The sequence below is a fragment of the Columba livia genome, chromosome 3, assembly GCF_036013475.1.
Source record: "Columba livia isolate bColLiv1 breed racing homer chromosome 3, bColLiv1.pat.W.v2, whole genome shotgun sequence".
In the NCBI taxonomy this organism is placed as follows: domain Eukaryota; kingdom Metazoa; phylum Chordata; class Aves; order Columbiformes; family Columbidae; genus Columba; species Columba livia.
In genome coordinates this window covers 68,627,326-68,649,653 of record NC_088604.1, presented here as the reverse complement: position 1 = coordinate 68,649,653, position 22,328 = coordinate 68,627,326, and the positions used below count along the sequence as shown (strand labels likewise).

The window sequence follows — 22,328 nt, the reverse complement described above, 5'->3', positions numbered from 1 at the left end:
TATATGACAAATAATGAAAACTAAAAAAATTTGTGAAAGCTTAGTTGAGAGACATTGGGAAACTTTCTTCCTTTCTTTCAAGGCTGTCAGAAAAGTAGAAGCAAAATCTGATCTAGTCAGCTTCCACTTTCTTTTTTGTAAGTCCATTGATCATAAATATTGCAATGGTATTAAGAGAATTTGTGTTACATGAGATTCCCATAACTGAAGTAACAATATAGTGGCCAGGAGGTGATGTTTTCTTCAGAGGATTCAAAATTTTGTTATGTTTTGAGAACCTGCCAGAATCCCTTAAGTGATGTCAAATTTTCCTGTATGCCAAAAATGACTGCAGACTGTCATGGGACCATCTTTGCCTTGTGATCAGCCAGTTGTGGGGGTTTTTTTGTGGTGGTGGTGGTTTATTTGACTTCACCTAACACAGAAGGACAAAAGGAGTGTATTGGTAGTATTAACAGGTTCCCAACAGCTCAAACGATTTGAGTAGTGGATCATTGGGAGTCAGTTAAGGAAGCAGATTAGTGGATAACTCTTCCACCTCTGAAAATCCAGATTGCTCCAGATCAATAGGAGTGGAAAGTTATCTTTTGATGGTTGTTATTTGTCTCGTCTTTGAATTCATTATCAAAGTTAAGTACACATTCCTTGGTTTTGACTCACTGGCACTGCTACTGATAGTCTCGTCATGGTAGCGAGGCACAAAGAACAGAGAGATAGCGCTGTCTCAGGGGTGAGATAGGGATGCGCTGTTTGGACTTGCAGAAGTCTTTCTGTATTATTTATGTAAAAGGAAGAAGATTGTTACTTGAATGTTTTGCCACAGCAAAAGCTGGGGTTTTTAAGAAAATCTACTGCACTATTATTAATTTAGGCTTTTTTGTATACTATTATGGAAGAAACATGGCATTTGGTAGGGAAGAAAAATAGCTACCCTCTTTCTCTCTCTACAGTTATTTTGTTTGATTTTTCTCTACAGTTAACTAGTATAGATGTGTAAGACTACCTGGTATTCACAGAATTTGACTTAAAATATTTGTAAAATCCCCAAAACATCACCAGTTACTCCTGGCATTGCTTGCTTTGCAGTTTGTCATCAGGCATTAGCCATCCCTATTCTGTAGTCTGAGAGTAGGATAAAAGTCAGCAGGCAAATAGCCAGTGTATTATTTTGCTAAATAATTCGGGTACAAATTATTAACATGAAACACATTCTTATGAACAGACGAAATGAAGGTGCTATATAAATTAGTGGAGAAAGAAAGAACAGTGCAACAGTGTGGGTGCTGTGCTGTTATGTGCACCAGCATTACTGGGTATCTGTAAGATCAGGGAAAGTCACTGTCATCTTAGATTCTCCCTGAGAACTCTACATTTGTCATCTACTAGGTTAGATAATTAAGCTGTTCTATAGAAACATACATCAGCTTTTACTGAATTTTTGCCTAGTGATTGTCAGCTGTCTCTGCTGTCAGTGCCCAGGGCACAGTGGTGAACGGCCTCTTGCAAGCCCTGATAAATCTGCCATGGATGCTGCCAGTTGATTTGCTCAGTCTTGCACCCTGTACTCAAGTGACTCTTATTTCCTAACATACTCTAACAAAACTAGAACACAGTGAACACAGTCTTGCAAAATACACAGCAATTAAGCATGCATTTAATTATAATCACAGAAATTTATTCTTAAATACATGTATGTTGGACTGACACCACAGCACTTTCCAGAATCTTGTCAGATCAAGACATTGTTTCATTATTTGGCACAGTGAAGTAATGTAAACCATGTACAGTTGTGTCTACACTACACATGACCATGTCAGGACATTCAGCTATAAGACTACTGGTTTTGCCCACCATTTTGTCTTTGGGTTTTTTTGTTTTGTTTTGTTTTGTTTTTAATTATGTTTTATTTTGTTTTTTCTTATTTGATTGGTTGGTTAGTCAAAGGAATTTTTGTTACAGACATATCAAATCACCATTACAGTGGCTGAGGAATCTCTCTGATGTTTCATTCTATTTTGCAACCATCCTCAACGAAAGGGATTCTTTCGAAAGCCAAAAATAATGCTGCCTGCATTAACAACATACATTATCTCAACTTTTCTGAAGGTTGATACTGAACAACAGTAGCTTTCCAGTTCTGACTGGAGAATGTAACATAGAAGAATAAGGATAATAACTAGATCATGACTTGTTATTAACCATATCACCAAAACTTTCAATACACTGTATATAAATGCATATACATATCTTGAATACTCATTATCAAAGTGTGTTGTGGGGGAAAAAAAAAAATCCTCATTTTCAATGGGAAATACTTATATTAAGGCATGTGGTCTCAGTGCTTATATTTTCAGGAATATAAGTTTATGTTATTTAAAATTTTTGAAGGATTTTTACCAACTCAGCTTTTCTAAAGGGAAATGTGTGATGTGTATTAATCAATACTACATTAAGGAGCCATGACAAACAATTGGCAAGTAGGTTAATACTTTAGAAGCAAATGACTACAGCTATCAAAAACGTTTTACTTCATCTATTCAGTTATAGAACATAGGATATAAAGGATAAATGAGAGTCAAGAATTCAGGTGTAAAGTATACACTTTACTGTATTCTGTAATGCTTTAAGAGTCTTTTATTTTAAGCCTCTGCTTAAATATTTTAAAGTTCAGAATGTATGTAAATTTGGGCATGCACATTGAAGATTCTAAGTTACACTTTTTTTTTTTTACCATTATTGTGAGTATCATTGTAATTACTGCTTCGTCAAAATGAAAAATTCTTTGGTCTTCAAAACATAAACTTTTTCTGACTATCAAACTCTAGGGGAATTTGAATTTGAGAGCTTTCAAAGGAATCACTGGCAGCATTTTAAAGTTTATGACAGAAAGACATATTAAAAGGTGCTGTCTAAAGGGGAGGCACCAAAATGAGGTGTTGCATTTGCCTTTTCGCAGCCTCTGGAATGCCAGCCTCTGCTTAGAAGGATCCAGTAGCATTGCCAACAAAGTCAAGATAATTTAACCTAATTCTCTGGTTTCCTTAGGGTAAATTTCAACCTGAACTAGCCTGTTTGAAAACATGCAATTTATCTAAGTAGTCTGTAACCTCTTCTTTTGCCTAATCTGACCTGAATTCTCACCCCTTTGTCACTCATCTTAATGGTGTTAGACACCTGATAACAGTTAACATGGTTAGTGAAACAGAAACCACAAAATCCTTAAATGCATTAGCGGTCTCTGCAGTGCGTGTTTGTTTTACATTCCTCTTGAACTGTGGATCAAAGCATTTCCTGGTCCCTACAGTTAATTCACTGTACTTTCTTGATAGGCATCCAAACACAGGAAGTTTACGGCTCAGGTTGCACTTTGATTCAAGTATAACATATATAAGTACAGGGCAGGTATTTGCCCAGTTTTAAGCCAGTAATTATTCCATAGAGTAATTTACATTTTGACTGATGTGTGACTGAATCTTAAAAAATAATAGATTTTTCAGTTTTGCCTGGTATGCATGATTATTTATTGTTGTTCTTCACACGTCAGAGTTCATCTGGAAGGATAATTTTGTAAAGGTAATATGTAAGGAATTCAGGAAAAAACATGGGTTTATTTGAAATGGTTCATACTCCCCTTTATTCTTAGGGAACTGGAAATTACATCCCTAATAAAAGAAATCCCCTTTTAAACAGTTGTTCCTACCTGCTGTGCACAAACGCAGTGGGGTAACTTGGCTACTGCAGCAGGTTTCTAAGCCAGCAGATGATCTATCAGTCACGTAAGGTTGTGCAAACACTCAGAGCAAACCTCACTGGAGAAGCACTGCCCCACACGGTCAGGAAAATATTGCTGAATTCCATCATATGAACATTTAAGTGTTCTTCATGCCTGAAGACCTCTTTGCAAATGTTTTCCATTATCTAAACTGTTGGGCCAGATCCACTGGCAAGACCAGCAGTGGGAGTGTAGAACACGTGGTGAATATTATTGTCTCTTTTAGTTCTATTAGATTTCTCCTGATATTTGGTATTTTTGCTAGTCCCTAGTTACTGAATATAGTGATTATATGAGAAAAACAGCTTTCATTAAAGTAAAGTAAATAAGAAGTTGCATCACTGGTAAAATTTGGCCCTTGCTTTTGTAGACTTTGAAAACTTATACTGTGGAGGTGCAAAACTCTGAATGGAAAGAGAGCCCTGAAATCTGCCTCTTACATATGAATTTAAGCCACTGTAGGCCATTGGGGGCTGCGAGCTACAGTGTCGGACAGTGGGATGTCCACAATCTAGGGTATATGCATCACAGACCAGTTGTTCCTCGCTATCTTCTGAGAGCAGCACATAAAATAGCAGTAGCCAACTTGCCACATGTATGCAAAACCTCTTTTGCCCAGTGATGCGGGAATGGCTGAAGTCACTGGGGGACCAGGCACTTCCAGATAACACCAAATGCATGCTGAAAGTGATATGCAGCATCCTCCTGCTCTTTTAAAATAGCTTTGAAAATCAGAAGGCAGTGTTGCTTTCAGAAATGGAAGAATTCAAGCTCTTAAATGTTAAACCAGCAAGATTTAGTTGGTAAGATAATGTAGGTGAGGTCACGTCTGTTTGCATCACTAGGGTCAAAACAAGACCAAAAAATAAATCTTGAAATGTAAGCTTAACGCCCTGAGTGGTCTGGGTGACCATGGCCAGTTTGTGACCGAGGCAATTTCAAAAATCCAGCAGATTTCTTCAACAAACTGTGTTGATCTGAACTGGAGCAGGAATTACCGGGCAAACAGCAGGGAGCGGGAATCCCCCAGGGCAGCAATAATCCTCTGTCCCAATTCTAAACCCGTGCTCCAGGGGGCCCTGCACGGCCAAAAGTGATGCTCCCTCTGCAAACCCGGTTGTGCAGCTGCAAGCACTGTGAAACCACGCTCTGCCGCCCGTATTAAATAAAGTATCGCAGGGGCAGCTGCCTCCCGCCCAAGTCCTGCACTCTGCCAAGCTCTCGCTGTTTGCTTTTACCCCTCCGTGCTAATGGGGCCAGCGTGATGATCGCTCTGGTTGGGAAACAGTTGCTGCATTCTGCGCAGCACAGGATTAAGTTTCAGTGCTGAATGCAATAGTCTGGCTTTATCATACATAAATGTCAGTTTATATGTCACCTTTAAACTCCTTCAGAAGTCTTTAAATACTACAAGTCAAAGATTATTGTAGGAGTGACTGTTTATTTAGAGATAAGTATTTTATTTTCAAATAAGACAGCCAACACATGAAAAGCAGTGAATTTTGTGTGTGTTGTGTTTGTATACTTGTGATTCTTTCCAGACAAAAAAAAAAAATCAAGTTAAAAATTACCCAGTAAGAGCTTGCAGTGCTTGTGAATTGTTTTCTGTTTGTGAACTGTGGTAGGAGGAGTTAAGGGAGTATTTAGTTCTTTGGTTTTATATGGCCTTGTTGCTTAACAGGTTTCAAAACAGTTGTTGTGCACCTCTTAGAGGATTCCTGATCATTAGGGTGCATATCTCTGTCTGCTGCTCCCTTCTTCCCATCGTCTTCCAGGTCCCACCTGCAAGGCTGATGCATGTTGCAAAGGGTGAGAGCAGCTGATTCAGTTAGTTGTAAAATGTTTGGCCTGTGCAACACCTCTTGCTTCCCTTAAATAAAGTGCTTTTCCATATCACAAATGAACGGAAATTTGGACTTCCACCTTTTCTTTCTGTTGCTTAGGTTTCAGCTGGACTTGGTCATGTGGCCTCTGACATTGTACAAGGAAAGCACTTCGTCCTTTTGACAGTTCCTGTCATTGAGACAGCCCTTGGAGGAGACACTGGGAAGTTTTAGTCAGCAGTAGTCCCCATGGCAGGAGAAGAGGCTTGAAATGAAGCTTCTTGGAGCTTGGTTAACGTTAGGAGTCACTGTCAGCCTTACTCCTGAGAAGCTTTAGTTATTTAAAAAAACAGTGATTTGGAAGTTGAAGTTTTAGAGTTGGGGGTAAAGTTCTTTCTCTTTTTTCAGCATTCTCTGGTTTTTCTATATGTGACAGTAGACACAAGACAGTTTTTTTGGAGTAAAGGGAGGGAATGCCATGAGTCAGGCTTGCCTGCTACATGTAGTTATTTTTGTCTATTATGATTAACAGTAACCGTGATATGTCATGGAGTAAGCCTCAACTTCAGATTCCTACAGATCTATATAAAATGCTTACCTAGTTTTGTCTCATTGGTGGTTTGACTTTAAAAGACATAAAACTGCCTAGTCTTAACAACAGTGATCATTCTTGCTTCGGAGGCCTTCAAAAATATCAGTGTGACAGACTTGGGACGCTGCTTAAAGATGCAGTAAGAAACTGCCGTGGTTGTAATCATGGCCTATTTCCACAGGGCACTATTACTAAGCTTATAAAAATGGTGCTGAGCTTTATTTAGCTTTACAAGGCTTTCACTTCATCCTAGCAAAACCGCATGAGCCTGTTTCCCCCCACACCCCTGCGAGAAGAAGGGGAGGTTTACAAAGGGGGCCCAGCCATTACTAATGAATGCCTGAACTGTGCACACAAATCCCACTTCTCGGGGACATATGAGAGTGCTTTGGCTGTGGCTCCACATCCAGGAGCAGCACTGTTTGAATAACACCTCCCATAAAGCAGCCCTCCTCCTTCCCTCTCTCCCACCCCAGGCTATGCCGACAAAAGTGTCCATGTGGCTTCCTGACATACCTGATCACAGAAGTGATCTGGCCAGAAAAATATCCTAGGCTTTTATTTCAGGTTTCTTTTGTTCCCACCCAGATCAGCTCCTTGAGACACTTCACCACTCAACTGCATAAACAGTTGCCTTTGGCAGAGCACAGGGAGAGGGGTGGGGTGGGCACCAGTGCCCAAAGGAAGCGGGGGAGCCAGGGTTGTTTAAACTACCCTTGCCATCAGAGAAATGCTCCGAGAACCACAGCCCCAGCTGCTTGAAGTGCAAAAGCACAGCTTTAGATTTCCAGCTGCTTTCGGTGTGCATGAATAACCTGTACGAAATTGGGAAGCCATTGCATACAAATATGAGACTCACCCTGATCTAATTCTTTTGTGCAGGCTGTTCTTAGCGTGCCATTGCTATGAACCACGCTGGTTATGGTTGTTCAACATTATGTTGTTGGATACCATCCAGAAGTAGCTTTGTGCCTCTAAAAAAGCAATCTCCAGATGTAAATAAAAGTGACCATCAGAATGGGCGGTGCTAGCACTGTGGTCCCACAGACATCCATCCTGCTTACCTTGCCATTAAGATGAGGTCTGTGCAACACCAGATTCAGATCAACTGGCAATATAGATGTGTCCCAAATCAGACTTGGGCACATGGTTACTCAATTAGCCCAACCCTGCAAAACAGCCTGTATTTCAGACTCCTGTTTATGCTGGATTCAGAGGACAGACAGTTCCTAGTCAGGAGTGACGCCTGCCAGAACAAAAGTTATCTCTCAGAAATACTTCAAAACAAATTAGAACCAGAAATGTAGGTTTGGGCTGGTTCAGTGTTTTATGTCAAATAGCTAGATTTTACTTTATTTCGTAAGATGTGCCTTAGAACTAGAGTGTGACAGCAACCTGATATTCTGCAGAACAGCTACAAAATGAATGGAAAAAAAAAAAAAAAAAAAAAATAGAATCTCACCAGATAAATCCATTTGGTTAAAATCCAGCTAACAAACCCTAAACCATCAGCAGCGTGTGAAGCCTAGCATGCAGTTTTCTCTGCTTTTTTTTTAGTGCCGCAGACTTGCTAAACTGTTCTGAGGCAGCTGAATTAAAACTAATAAGAGTTCCTTGGTTTGTTTTCATGGTGGTCCTCTTCTACAGCGTGGGGCAGATGGTCAATTTGAGTAGCTGTAGCAAGTGAGAGCAGCATCCCTATATCTCAATGAGTCAGTGAGGGTTGTATTTTTAGGTACCTGAGAAAAAAAGCATTTTACAGAATGGCTTAAGCTGTTTGCATTTTGCGGTTTTTGAAGCCATCTCTGGAGGTGGCTGTGTTGCAGTCTATGTGGATGTATTACCGGACTGAACACCTGCCAGGTGGCTGCTTCCAACTGAACAGGGTGTTTTGCAGACTCCCTCTGGAAGGAAAACTGGTTACAGAGGTCCATTTGAACACTAGTAGTGATGGCAGAAAGGAATGGACTAAATTTTTGTGGGGTACCGTCTAACAAGTCACAGAAAGCAACTTGCAAATGTTGGAGAAATGTCAGGGAAAAGAGAGGCAGCGAGGTCCATCGAGCTCCAAATCATCTGTGAAAACCCAGATAGCTGAAATGGTTCTCACATTCATTGCACATGTAGTCTGGTTTTAGGTATCTCCAGTGCAGTCGTTCTGTTGATCTATGGTAGTTGTTCTCCCCTCAGTGCATGAGCATGTTTCCCATTCACATAAATAAGAGTTATGTCTTTGTATCCAGAGAGAGGGGATTTTATTTGTCTAGTGCCAAAGCAGCTTCTCACAGGACTGTTTTCCTTCCACACTCTTGCTTTGGTCCAGCTCTCCTGACCTGTTTCCTTTGTTTTGAACTCTTTGGGCTTTTATATTTTCCGTAATAAATGTTAGTAAACTATTGGAGAAGGTGACATGTCTAGAAATGTTGTCCTTAGTGGGTTCAGCCATCTAAGTAATGCAGCCTAAAATATGACAGGTAGCTAGAAAGAGAGAGAAAAATCTTGAAAGTTTTGCAGTGTAGAAGTAATTTTATTTTATGTGGTGATATCACCACATTTTTCCCGCTCCTTTCCCCCAGTACTTATCAGCAAGAGCCTTGCTTTGCTATATGTGGCAAAGCTTGCTCTTATTTATAGGGTTTTTGTGTCATTTAGCTATCTTTTTGTCAATTGCTTTTAAAATCTTTGTCACAAGGTACTATGCAAGTGGTGCTAATGATGACTATGGCTATCACTGCTAAAATGCTTCTAAAGCATGGAGTGTGGGTTTCTTTGTGTATGAGCTTAGTTTGTTTAATTAATGGAGTGCAATACTGATGACAAGGCTACCTGGGGCCTTACAGACATCGGTGCTGTACTAGCAACCGCAGGATTTCCTTTGACACATCCTGTGTATTGTCCAAGACTGTTACTGGGAAGGTGGAGCTGGTGATGTTCATTCAGCATTAGGTTTGATGTACCAGGATTCCCTGGAACAAAGGTTCATCAAGCTGGTATAGTCATTTTTGCCATTTGATCTCCCCGCTGTGCAGTTTACTTGGTTACAATCATGCTGTGTGGAGGAGGTTAAGTGTGCTCTCTTCCCCATGAGCTTCTGGAAGTGTTGCTGATGTGTCTGCTTTTCTTCTCATGACTTTTTGGAGGGGAAAGGAAGGGATGGGAGAAGACAGGTGGCAACTTTTTTTTTTTTTAATTCTTTTCATTCTTCTGTTATGGACTGAACCCTCTGCCCACATCAACCTCTGTCTGCTTTTGTGTGACAAAAGCTGTCATGCAACTTCCTGATGATGCCACTTCTCTTTATTTTTTCTGTCTTTTCGGCTTACTGTCCACAATTTTCCTACCCAGTTTGCTACCAGGTTAATGAAACAAATTGGCATGCAGCCACCTCAGGAAACAATTGTGTAAGTGAAAAAAACAGGGAGAAGGCAGGGAAAGTTTCAGCAGTGTAAAATCACTGGTGATGTGGGAGGAATGAGCACCTGGATATCACTGCACACAAGCTAGTGTCCCCTACGCAGGCTCCTGCCTAAGTTGGGGTCAGCTGAAACCACTGCGAGGTGGGGGGAGTTGTACTTTAAGCACCTGGAGAGTGCTTGGTCACTGTAGCTATAGGATAACTTTGCATCAGGCTATGGATATATCCTGCTCTTTTGCATTCTCCGTGCTGGCAAAAGGTGGTGTTGCCTCAGCTCCTTGAGGAGCTGGCCGAGCTGAGCTCACTGTTTGTCCGGCCGCTCCCCAGGTTATCGGGGCTGCGGGAGACGCAGATTAGGGCCATTCACACCAGCGATTTCCTTAGTGCCTTTGCGAGACTGATAACTTCTGGCAGAGAGGCAGTGACGCCAGCGGGCAGTAATCTTTTCCCGCGGGAGAGCTGCCTGCCCTGTGTGTGTGTTTATCCCCACAGGTGTGGCTTCTGGAAACCCCGTCTTTCTTCCTGGCTTCTGGTGCCTGCAGTAGTATCCCAGGCCAGGCACCACAGCTTGTTCAGTCCTCCCCAGGGAGCTGCTTTTTGGGGGGGAAGAGTTGCTGAACAGAAGCCTCGTCCTTCACAGGTGCCATTATGGCCCTGCCAAGGGGGTATGTGCTGTGCCAGCCTGGCTGTGGCCATCATGGCCATCACCCCAGTTTCCTCCCTGCTGCTGCCTGTCAGCATGTGGGGAAAGACAGCAGCTTGCAAAGAAAAAGACAGGCTAGGTGAGCAAACAAAAAGAAGCATGAGAATAGCTCAGTTTAATTCCAGGCCTTGGCATTTCAGTGCTGCCAGTCAGAAGGCAGAGTGCAGCCTGCACAGCCCGGGATGGGTGGCAGGGAACATGCCCGCCCCGGGTGTGTGGCCAGTCCACAACGTGCTGCTGCAGGAACGTGCTGCTTGAACGTGCTGCAGGCACAGCCGCAGCTGTGCCAGGTAAACACCTCTGTAGCCGCAGCACCAGCACGGCACGGATGGGCTGCTGCCCAACCTGCTGCGCATCACTGAGTCCCTTCACACAAAGGCAGTGCGAAGCACGGGCATGTCTTTAATCTTGATTTCCTAACCTCACCTCCGGGAGAGTTACGAAAGCAAAGAAGCAAAGTCCTACTGTGTTTGAAGATTTTTAAACATGGCTGTGAATGTATATGAGCTTGCTTGGCCCAAGATATAGTGGGCTACTGAGAAAGAGTGTTTACTGAAGTGTACCCTGGCATCCTTATCCTTCCTTTGCAGCTGCTATTTACCAGACAGCATTTGTGGTGAACGTAGCTGGCAGGAAACAGCGTCTAGGAATGAACTGGATGACTTAAAGAAATTTTCACACTAACGTTATCACAGACATTTGAAAATACTTCACATGAAGGCGTATTTTTGTAACACTGAATTAAAATAACATTGCATGAAGCTGGCTCAACTAAATCAAATTTGCCATCAAAATGTTTGGTGTTTTTGTGCTGGGTCCTTGCCTTGTTTACAGCTTCACTGTGTGACGCTCTGTGTTGCAGAGAGAGCTTCTCCATCCACTCTATTGATGTGTTGTTTCACAAAAGTGGCAGTGGCTCAGCTAATTCATTGGCACTGGGGCTGAGGTGGGGAGATTTAGACTTCATCCTGGCAATTAAAGAAACTGATTATGAAAATGTACTTATTCCTGTATTAGTCAAAAAGGCCTGCTATTATACTATTTCTTTAAGATCAGATTGCTTGACTTGTATGAGAAGGCCTTCTTTAAAATTATCAGAATAAAGTAGCAGGATTGTTTCTTCTGTAGGCTGTTCTGATTTAGCTTGCCAGTCAGATGTCATTATTCTTCTTGTAGTTTTGTAACCCATTACTGGATTTCTTTTTTCTAATCATCATTTCACAAACTGAGAAAGCTGCTTAAAAATAGACATTAGAAGACATGAGAACCCACAAAACCAAAAATATACTGCCATTAATATGCATGTCAGTCCACCGTGAGGATTCTTTCTTTGTATGTTGTGTAATCTAGCCCTTCCTTTACCCATCGTCTTTGTTTTCATATTTAGATCCTTGTTTAGATTTCCTGTAGGACTGTAACTCTCTCTATTTTGTTTAGAAAGTTCCTAGCAGATTGTGGTTGCTATAGCTAGATGGGAACAGACTATTTTTGTTCCATTATTTATTTGAATTGGGGCTCTTCAAAACCCCCTCCTTGTCATCAATCTATTAGAGACATTCTGACAATGTATTAGTCACTGCTGGGGTGACATGAAACAGAGTAGAGTGTTTGGAGACGCCCTTCCAGTGAAAGACACTGAGGTTTAAGCCTCCTCACAGATGGGCAGGGCTGTGCTAGCCATGCCTAACTCCCTTGCATCCTTAATAGGCTCTTTGCCTATAAATCCCCATGTGCCATTGAGAGACTGGATCTTTATAGAAGGGCTGGATTTAATTGGAAGCCTGGATGTCTCCAATTTATCTCACAGCTCCTGTCCTCAGTGTTGCTCATGGGGGTGGGTGGAGTGTGCTGCTCCAACACTGACTTCTGTTACCACCCGGGTAAAAGCAGACGAGGAGGAAGATCTCCCTGCCCAGCACCCAGGAGCAGGCTTAGAGCTGGGGCTTTGTCTCCAGAGCTCTGACAGCAGCATGGCTATGAAACAGCTGAAGTAAACAAACCAACAATACAGGCATTTTGTACAGAATAGATCCATTATTCTTCCTGACAGCATGACTTGGATTTTGAGTTCTCATTCTTTGTATTGTTCCTTATTTAAAAAGAAAGAGAAAGCAGAACAAGGAATGATACAAATGAAACAGCCTAAGGTTTGTGCTTGCCTATAGGATACTATTAAGGTTCTGTCCACACAACAAATTGGAACCATTTTGTAACCAGGTCCCTGAACCCAGCTGTACTTTTAAAGCAGTTAGGCTCTAAAGTCTTAACGTGCTTGAGTGATCGATTTGCCTAGGACTTTCATGCGGAGGGCAGACTAATAACCAAGAGGCAATAAGGAATCACTTACCGAGACCAGTTCATTGATCATTCAACACACAGACAACAGAGTTTTTCTTAGCCAGGCAACAGGGCTCACACAGTGATAGAGACCAGAGCACGTGCGTGTGTGTGTTTACTGTTCTGTCAGTCTCAGCCCTAGGTGGGATTTAGGCTAGAGGATGCTCCATGGGCTGCAGCAGGGATGCATGCCCCTGTGCCCAGGTGTGCTGAGCCCCATCTGTGCCGGGCTGTTAGACTGGTTTCTTACCCAAGCTCCAGCGTGCCAGGCTGCCAGGACTGGTTTCTGCCCTGAGCCCTATCTATGGTGGGCTGCTGGGGCAGTTTCTGCCCCGGACATCCCTCCTGAGCAGGGAATCTGGAGAGAGACAACGGCTAGAGGGCTGCTGGAAAGGTGCACGAAGCTGCCAGGGCTTTTGGACAGTGTTGTTTGTTGCAAGGCTCGCATTCAGTATGGCTTCAAAATTTTGCATTATATAAATTTTGAGCCCTTCCTGGTTATTTGGACCGGAAATCCATACTGCCTGCTGGACACAGAAAAGCCAGCATCGATTCTGGAAAATAACATTTTGCTCCTTATTGCATGGTAACTTTCTCACCTGGGCAAGGAAGACTCCTGGTGTGCTCCCCCCGCTGGGACGGGTTTGGCTGCAGGAAGTCCTGCCTGTGGGATGTCAGGGAGGGTCTGTCAGAACCCTCATGCTCTCCTCACACTGCTGTTTTCCAATCTGGACATCCATAGCAAGGGACAAGCAATAAAGCCATCATCGCTGAAATGAGCTACAGTGTTACCAGATTAGCTATCCTAAGACTGCTCATGGAAAGAGCATATCAGGAACATTAGGTAGAAAATTGCTGTATGTTTAAAAATGGTTAAAGTTACTGATTACATGGGTTAGAGACATAATTTGTTGGCTTGTGCCATGCTATTTTTAGTTTAATCTCTGCACTTGTGATTTTCAAGAGGGACACATGGAGTAAACCCTTATTCCACTTTCAAGACTGCATGTAAACCCCATTTTAATTGGACAGTTGGGAACAGCTTTCATTCAACTAGATGCTGTTTCTGTTTACAGTTCTATAGCATTTAAACACTGCAGGATTGTTTAAATGCAATGTCTAAATGCATTTAACATTTAATGCATTTGTGTTTATGTTTAAATGCATAAATATTACGTGACCACTCAGTTCTTGGTCTTAAACATAAGTAATGGGGGTTTTGGCCTGAAGAAAGCAAACTGACAGTGGAGGAATTAAAAGGAACCACAGAACATCTCATTATTGACAGATAATAGATATCAGAATAACTTTACTGACAGATAAATAAATAAGTGGCTGAGAGTTGTATCCATTAATGGCAACCAGAAAACCAGCTTTCTCATTTACTTTCATGATACAGTTCGAGAAGCCAATGCCTGAGCACCAGGGAATGCTGTTCTCTCACACTGGGAGGTGGGAGCATGGAGAGGACAAGCAGCAGGGAGGACAGGGTGCATGAAGTAAGGGAGGAGGCTTTAGGAACTCTGGTGGGTGAATCAGATGCATTAAAAAATCTTTGATTGAGATACATGGAAAAATACAGAAGCCAGAGCTGACGGAGGCATCCAACAAGAGAAGTAAATGGGAACAAAGAGAGGTCATGGTATAGGAGGGCATTAAAGCATCCTAGTCAGGAGACGTGAAGGGGGAGGATGCAGGTACACATAAAGATATCCAGAACAGGCTGTGGTATCCAGTGAGGGTCAAGGGATGGAAGCATAATAGAGAGAAAGAGGTCACACTTGGGTTAATGTCTAATGCTTGCAGACCCAGGTACAAGGGATGGAGAGACACAGATGGCACGGACGGATTAGGGGAGCCCACACTGGGAGAACACGGGGTACACACAGAATTGCTGGCATGGGGACACCATGGTCAGCTGCAGGAACCTCTTGTGTGGCCCTGGGAGGAGTTCAGGCCCTTTTACCCCATAACTTTATTGTTCAAGGAGGCAGCATGTGCAGTACAACAGTCCTCAGCAGTGATCTTCGTGAGACTGACAGCAATTAGATTTCCTCATGAAATATATTATGCATCTATTATTTTCAATGTCTGTAAGGTGGGAGAAACAACCAAGGGTAATTTGCTGGCTTACTTCCCGCTCATATTTAAAATTTTGATGCTAAAACCTTTTGTTTGTTTTTTTTTTTTCACTGTGGCTGTCCAGCGGAGTTTACAAAGCTCTGCTTTCAGTGGGGAAATCGATTGACTTGAAAACCAAAAATTCTCTCTTTCTGACTCTGTCGTATGAATTCTGCAGTTTATACTGTCATTTTGTCCCTTTTCTACTTTTGATTTCTTACTGTAGGGTAGCTGTAGTTTTGAATGCATGCATATGTCTAATTGGACATTTGTCATTAAACATACATAAAATTCACACGCACACACTATGACCATATGGAAGGCTTGTTAAGAATGATTTATTCCCTCTGAGGCCATATACAAACATTTGAAATACTTGAATCAGACTGAATCACAGGTTAAAAATAGATCGGTAAAGTCTTTATATTTACTTTCTAAATTTTAAACCCTGTGGAGGCGGAGGGAAACATTTGAAGTTTTCTCACTTTAATCTTTTTCTCTGATACCAGAAGGAGTAAACAGGCAGTTTTCTTTCCTTCTCTTTTAATGAAAACAGGAGATTCTCAAGCCTTGAAATGAAATCCCGAGAATAGGCGACAGCACGTTTCCTGCTTCCTTCCTGTGGTGTTCCTGCCAGGGATCCTCAGCTGCTGGGCACAGCCCCAGCCCTTCTGCACTCCCCTGCAGCCCGCCCGTTGCCCTTGCCCTCGGCGCTCCCCTTGGATGCACCATCGGTAGTGTGTTGCGATGCGCTAAGGCTGCTCCCTCCATCTTTGGCCCTAAGACCACTGCTGCTGAGTGTAAATGTGGGTGTAAATCCCTGTCCTGGAGCCTGGGACGGTGGTTGTTTGTTATATGGATCCCACTTAATCACAGCATTGTTCCTCTTTCCCCAGCAGCAGGGATGGTTGGTGGGGTGTGGATGGTGTGCAGTTCAAGCCCACGCTGTTTGTCCCTATAATAACTGAGGTCAGGCCCTGTGTCTCCTTCTGGGAGTGCAGAAAAACCAGACCCTCTAGGAATTGCCCAGCTCAATAGCTGCAGATGGAAATGCCACCTACAGTGACTGCAAAGAGCTACTGCTGCTGCTGCTGCCAAAGCACAGCTTTGCTCTGCAAATGCAGGAATTGCGGAGCTGCAAAGGTGAGCTAACAAAGGTAATGGAGTGTGAGGAAATGATGTAAAATCACCACAATCACCATCATCAGTAGAAAATTGTTTTCTGCCCTTCCGGTACTCCAAACCAGCAATGTTACTTTTGCTCATATGAGAAAGAAATCACAACATTTTTAAAGGCCAAGTCTTGCAGCATTGTAGAGTGACTTGATAAAAGTCACTCCATCTCAGAATCATTTTAGTCCTTTTGAACTCATAGTGATATATGTCTTTGGTAGCATATTTTAATTTTTAATTTGCTTCCAAATAGAACTAGAAAGATATTTTAGAAAATGATATGCAGGGACTTTTCTAAAGGCCTAACATTTAAAATCTTCCATGGGCGTATACATCCACATGTCTAAGAGAAATTTGTGTGTGTATGTGTATATGGGAGTGAGTCACAATTTTCAACACATTCACTTGCTTTTTGCACTCAGAAGTTCACTTCAGTTTGTGTAGTTCCAAAGCTTTCTCTGTATTTAGTCCCAGATAAGATTCAGAGGGCCAGGACAAACTGGCAGTACAACCCTTATCAGTGGTTTTCATAACCAGCAGAACTGGGCTTGATCCAGGCTGAAGGGGAAGCTGCCCCAGGACCAACCTGGGCTGGGCACCAGGGCTGAGACCTCTGTGCCAGCAGCACCCCAGAGGCAATGCCAGAGTCCCCTTGCATTTTGGCTGCATCCCTGCCACACCAGTGTTGCAGCAGTTGGTGCTTGGGGCTGGCCGACATGCAGGGGTGGAAGTGACACACGTCTGGCAGAAAGGGAAAAAGGTGTTTATCAGAGGAAAGCCGGCAGCTGGGCAGCTGCAGCGGCGGCTCTGCCTCCGTGCGAGATGTGGTGCTGGGAGTCAGCAAGGCCTTTGGCTCTGCTCGTCTCAGCTTTTCTATCTACCCGTCTGTATACTTTTTAATATTTTAGGGTGTGGTTACACTGCACTTTCAGGAGGCATGGCTCTTCCCCAGGAATGGGACTGTTCATCTTGCTGACGCTTTTCATCTGGAGTGTGAAGAGCTATCTTGATGGCTGATGATTTTTTTTTTCCCCTTGCTGGGTCTGGAATTTGGTGGAGAAGCCCATGACACAGATGCTTTGAAGAACAGACTAGTCTACAAAGAAGAATTAATTTAATAATCCCCACTGAGACTGTTGCTATTCATTGGTGTTGGATGGTAAGTCGCTTAGATCACTCCATCCTTATTTATTTCTATAGCTATTTACCTGCATTTCCAAACTACATTCACATGACAGTGATTATTTTGGCAAAGTTATCATACGGTTAATTATGGCTGAATTTAATAGCTACTGGCATTGCATATTTGACTAAAAATAAATAGATACTTTTGAACTGGTTTCACCCTGAGAAATAGAAACATCACTTCTGACATTTGTGAACAGTTCTGCTGCTTGCTCTCTTCCTATCTCTTCCTATCACAGAAAGGTAAGAAGTGAAATTAGGTTGTTATCTAAAAGTACAGGTAAGATTTTGGTTTTGGTTTATATTTTCAATTTCTCCCTTTAAATAAAGTTTGTGGATAAATATGAAGGTGAGGGATGTTTAAATTAAAAGGAAAGAGACCAATAAATACAAATGAGAAGCAGCAGGATGTGGATAAAGGGTAATTGTGTCTGTGTTTTTTTGTTTGGTTGGTTGGGTTTTTTTTTTCCTCTGCTTTAAATACTAGTGAAAACTTGGTTCTTGAATTAAGCTTAAATTCAGACTCTTTCTCCCTTGCTGTGTTTTCTAATTACTTACCTATTCACATTGTCTTTGAGCCAACAGAAACTGAATGTTGCTCCTATGTATTCACTTGGTCTAGATATAATTTTCTTTTCAGGGCACCCATATTGGAGAACATAAAGCTTCAGTGATTCATTGGATAACTGAAGCTGTTATTTTTTTCCCAGGGATGGGACAAGAAACGAAATCTCAATTAAGAGTGACTTTCCTTTACAAAGCCAAGCCTTTGAATCAGAGTATACCTCTGAGCCTTTTGTCTGCCAAATGGGTGGGGGTAATTCAGTTAGGAAAATGCAGTCAAGATGTGAAGAAAAAAAAGGTGGGAAAAAATGTGCCTGGGGGTATGCAAGGCCTGCTTCCAGTGTTGCACGGATGTTAGCATCATGCTGAGTTTTAAGATCCCAGGCACAATAGGGCAGAATATTCCCTTCTCACTCTCTGGTAGTTAAATTGGGTGTTAAACCAACAGGCTCTAGAAAAAAACAAAACCAAAAACCAGCAAATATTTGGTTTTCAGTTGGAACCTTTACATGATTTACAGATTTTCTGTGTGAAAGCATTCAAAAATATGTTTCTTTGTTGGCAATGAAATGAGGAGTTGTCAGTTTTTAGTGTCGGTGTCTTTTATATAGGCAAGTTATAACTTCAACTCAGAAGCTATTCAATTGTATGCCTAGTTCCCCACAAAATTGCAGACTATATTTCAACAAAATTAATTCTAAAAATGTTTGAAGAATAAAGTATACTTTATATTGTACAGTACTTCACAGTATATACATGTTTTATAATAGTTGGTATAAAATCAAGCTTAAGATTCTTAATTCCTAGAATTATGTGTAGAACTGAACCAAGCTATTTTAAAAAAATAGAGACTTTTTTTTCCAGCTAAAAAGTAGGTTTCCACAAGTGTAACCATCTCTCATACTGTGGTATTATACTAGTTCATAAGAATTTAAAATGAAAGAAAAAGAATCTAGACTGTTGAGTTTCACTCTTCCTTCAGTGGTGATAAATACAGAATGCATCCCCATCGAGAAGTATTGAAAATGTATTTTCAAAGTCTCTACTCTTTCAGAAGACTCATTGGGGAAAACAAAGTTGACAAAAATAGGACTTGAGTCATTCTGGCTGGTGAAGACTTGGCTGTTTGCATCCCTCTCTGTATCAGTGGGAACTCTGTGCCCTAAAGGGACTGAAGCTATATGTGTATTTCTTTGAATGCCAAAAGTAGATGAAGTAAATAAAAAAGGAAATATAATATAGTGGTGCTATACATACGATTTAAATGAATTTGAAAGATATCACTTGAACATGGTATGAATATATCACTATAAGGGAGGATTATATCTCTAAGTACAGATTGTCTATTTTAAGATAAAATAATAAAAAATTAAAGAAACTGTGCTTTATTCTCTTTCTTCATAAAACATGAATGATATCTTTTTTTAATGCTTTCAATTTTCTTCCTCTTGTATCTGTTGTAAATAGGCAGTACTCTTGATCTCAGCTGTTTAGGCTTCACAGGCTTCAGTTAGGCTTCCTGAATAACAACAATTTTTCAAGCAATTCTGCCTAATACATTCTTAGTATCTTTTTGTGCCAGGCCGGGGGGAGGGGGGTAGTATTTGAGATATCCTGAAATTGTATTTTCATGCACTGCAAAATCAAGAGGGTTAATAATCTGTGCTTTCTTCTCCTAATCTCCATTTCCATTACAAAAAAATATATATACATATATTGTGTCCACATAAATTTATGTGTTTGTAGAAGGTCAAGGAAATGACAACTGCCATAAATTCTGAGGTTGAAGATCTTCCAACTGAATTAGCACTAACTCCCAGGCAGTTGTGGTTTTTTTGAAGGACATTTTTTGTAGACCTAATAACTAGGCTTCTAGGTTATTTAAGGTGTTCTCCTCTGGACTCTTCTTAATTGATTCAGATCTTTTCTGAAGCGCAGTGTCTGCAATGAGTCTTGTAACCCTGCTGATCAAGGTCTTGCCATGCTGAGGAGAGCAAAAGATATATTTTATGTCTCGTCTATTAGTAAATCTTTATATAATTGTTGCTTTTCTATGACAGCAAGAAAGAAGGTTCATTCTACAGATCCTTTTGTGAGAACTGCTGCAGGGCAGCTGTCTCCCATCTCCTGCTCATCCTCCTAACGTATTTCTTCCCAAGTGAAGTATTTTCCAACAATATGTCCTTTTTGCAAGCTGCCTTGTGTTTGTCTTAGCCCATTTGTTCCATTTCCCTATTCGTCTGTGTATCAAATCATGTTCTCTGATAGGCCTGCAGGTCCTTTCTAGCTTTGTGCAGTCTGAAAACTCAGTAATCAGGTTGCATCATCTCTGTCAGAGGCTGCCCTACCACATGAAAACCTCATGGTTTTCAGTGCTTTCTCTTGGCCTCTGCAACCTCAAGCACTTCTTGCAGGTCGCTGCTGAGCAACGTGATCTGGAGAGGATGGTCACTGGCCCTGCAAGAGCCTCAAAGTGGACATCTTCGTCACAACTCTCAAAATGCCTTGATACATCTTTCGAGTTTGGTGAGAAACTGCTCTTTGACATGGTTTCGCTGTCATGCACTGACATGCACTGACAATTTCATGTAGACTGTTCTCTCCATGAATATGCCATGTGAAGCAGCATTGGGAACCATATGAAAATGGAGATAAATCTCATCTGCTTCCTTCTTGTTTGTAAGGTATATCATTGTATCACTGAACAAAAATCAGCTTTATTTGACAATAATTTAGATTGTTTCTCACAAAGGCACATGATCTTGAAATCTTACAAATAGCATGTGTGATTTTTAGTTCACAAGCAGTTTTTCTGTCAAATTTAGGTCAAACTGAAATGTCAGTCAGACCCCTGTGAAACCTACTTTTGGCCCAAAAAGCTGAGCGTTGACTTGCGTGTTCTCTGTCTCCTGCAACTCTAACCATCTGCATTAGTGTGTGTGCTATTGGCCTCACCAGACCTGTGCCAGGAAGAATTTGAGGGCAGAGGCTGCATGGGGCAGGGCAGAGGTGACGCGGGGCAGCCCTGGGAGGGGCTGGCAGGGACACAGACCACTCAGGTGACCACTCTGGGGCTGAGCAGGGCTCAGTTTCTCTCCCTGTTTCATGCCCAGGCTGCATCTGCTATGACCACCTCTAGCCCCTCGCTCTTGTTGACATACCAAAGATAAACTTAGTGACCTGTGGTGTTTGTGTCTCAGCAGCATTTGGATAGTTAGGTTTTTCTGCTTACCAGGAAGTTCTGCTTTGTGTGGTACTATTCAGAAATAATCCTCATTCACCCCAATTTAGTCCATAGTAGGTGTTCAGCAGTACCAGACTTCCACCCCCCACACACCCCTGCTTATTAATGCCCCAAAACTCTTAAAAGGGTTTACTGCTCTGTCTTCCCAGCATTTGGGACAAGTTTAGTTTACCTTTGAAATACAAATGCAGGCCTCTGCCTCGCCTATCATTCCTGAACAAGCTACATTTTCTATATTAATATTCAGTTGTGTGAATTCTTAGCAAGTTTCTGTTACACCAGTTAAATCTCATACTTTATTATGCATAGAGACTTCCAGTTCCTCCTGTTTTATTCCTTATGGCTCTTTTATTAGCACACAGGCTTTAAATACATTCACCAGACTGAGCTGCTATTTGTTCCTGTCCCTCTTGTGACCTTACAGTGAACCCCAGTATCTCTTTTCCCCTCTTCAGAGTTTATGCTCTTTTTTTCCCTCCTTTCCATCACTTTCCTGGGTTTTCACCATTCTCTTCATTGTTTTGGTTGAGAGAATTTAGTTCACTTTGTTGTTTTCTGTCTTTCTTCACTAGATGGATAACAGCAGAATAGCAGGGAATCTGTCGTGGAGCCATTATCCTGTGATCAAAGAAGTCAAAGTGCTCTTGGCAGTCTCCTCTGTTCAGCTTCTGCATCCAGCCCAACATATGTGTGCACACACACGTCCACGTCTGTCCTTCTCCTCTGCCTGGTCTTTTACACTAGTTGGGTAGAGTCCAAGGTGATGCTTAGGGAGCCCCTTTGCCTTCTGCATTAGCCCAGTTATTGTCTAAAGTTGTCCCGCTTTCCCTAGGAATCCATGGCTTTATTTCTGCTCTGTCTTTTGAAATAATAGAAGCTTTTTGCCCCTCCTGAAAGAGGCCAGAACTATGGATGGAAGAAGGTCACTAAGGTGACCAAATACCTGGAGAGAGGCAGGAGTGCTTCCTACTCGGGCTAGGGGTGCCTGGGCTCCTGATAAATTGAAGGACAAACAACAGGCAAGGGAAGAGGCTCAGGACCTGAACAAAGGGAAATAAACTTCTAAAGAGTTGGGGTTTTTTTAGCAAACCTGGGAGAAGCCGCCTACATACCTAAGGGCTTAGAGGTCTTTAAAGAGAGTTTGTAGTTTCATTGAAAACTCAAGCCTACCTTTTCTTAACTGCTTGTTTCTCTTTCATTTAAAGACCATGAAGTCTAGTGTAGTGCCTGTGTATTTCAGAGCCTCTATGCTACTTAGTAACCTAACTGTTAGGACTTCGCCATGTTGAACTGACTGCTGAACTATGGCAGAATAACTAAGTATCCCATATACTTTTTGCTTGCAACAGTTCCTATACATTAGCTGAGGCTTCCATTAGTACATACCATAATTTAACGG

At 41.9% G+C, this 22,328-nt stretch overlaps 1 protein-coding gene across 8 annotated transcripts in view; it reads left to right on the top strand.

Annotated features, from left to right (window-relative positions):
• The window catches only part of SASH1 (SAM and SH3 domain containing 1), a 543,978-nt gene that overhangs the window by 383,221 nt on the left and 138,429 nt on the right, over positions 1 to 22,328 (top strand). For 2 of the 8 annotated variants that reach the window (XM_065057486.1, XM_065057480.1), the window contains exon 1: positions 16,700 to 17,095. The exons of 5 other annotated variants lie outside the window; for them this stretch is intronic. In XM_065057486.1, the coding sequence (XP_064913558.1) occupies positions 17,093 to 17,095 (3 nt within the window). In that variant the 5' untranslated portion in view covers positions 16,700 to 17,092. Of the gene's footprint in view, positions 1 to 16,699; positions 17,096 to 22,328 lie in introns of those variants that run through there. One more of the 8 variants, XM_065057487.1, reaches the window with a different exon arrangement.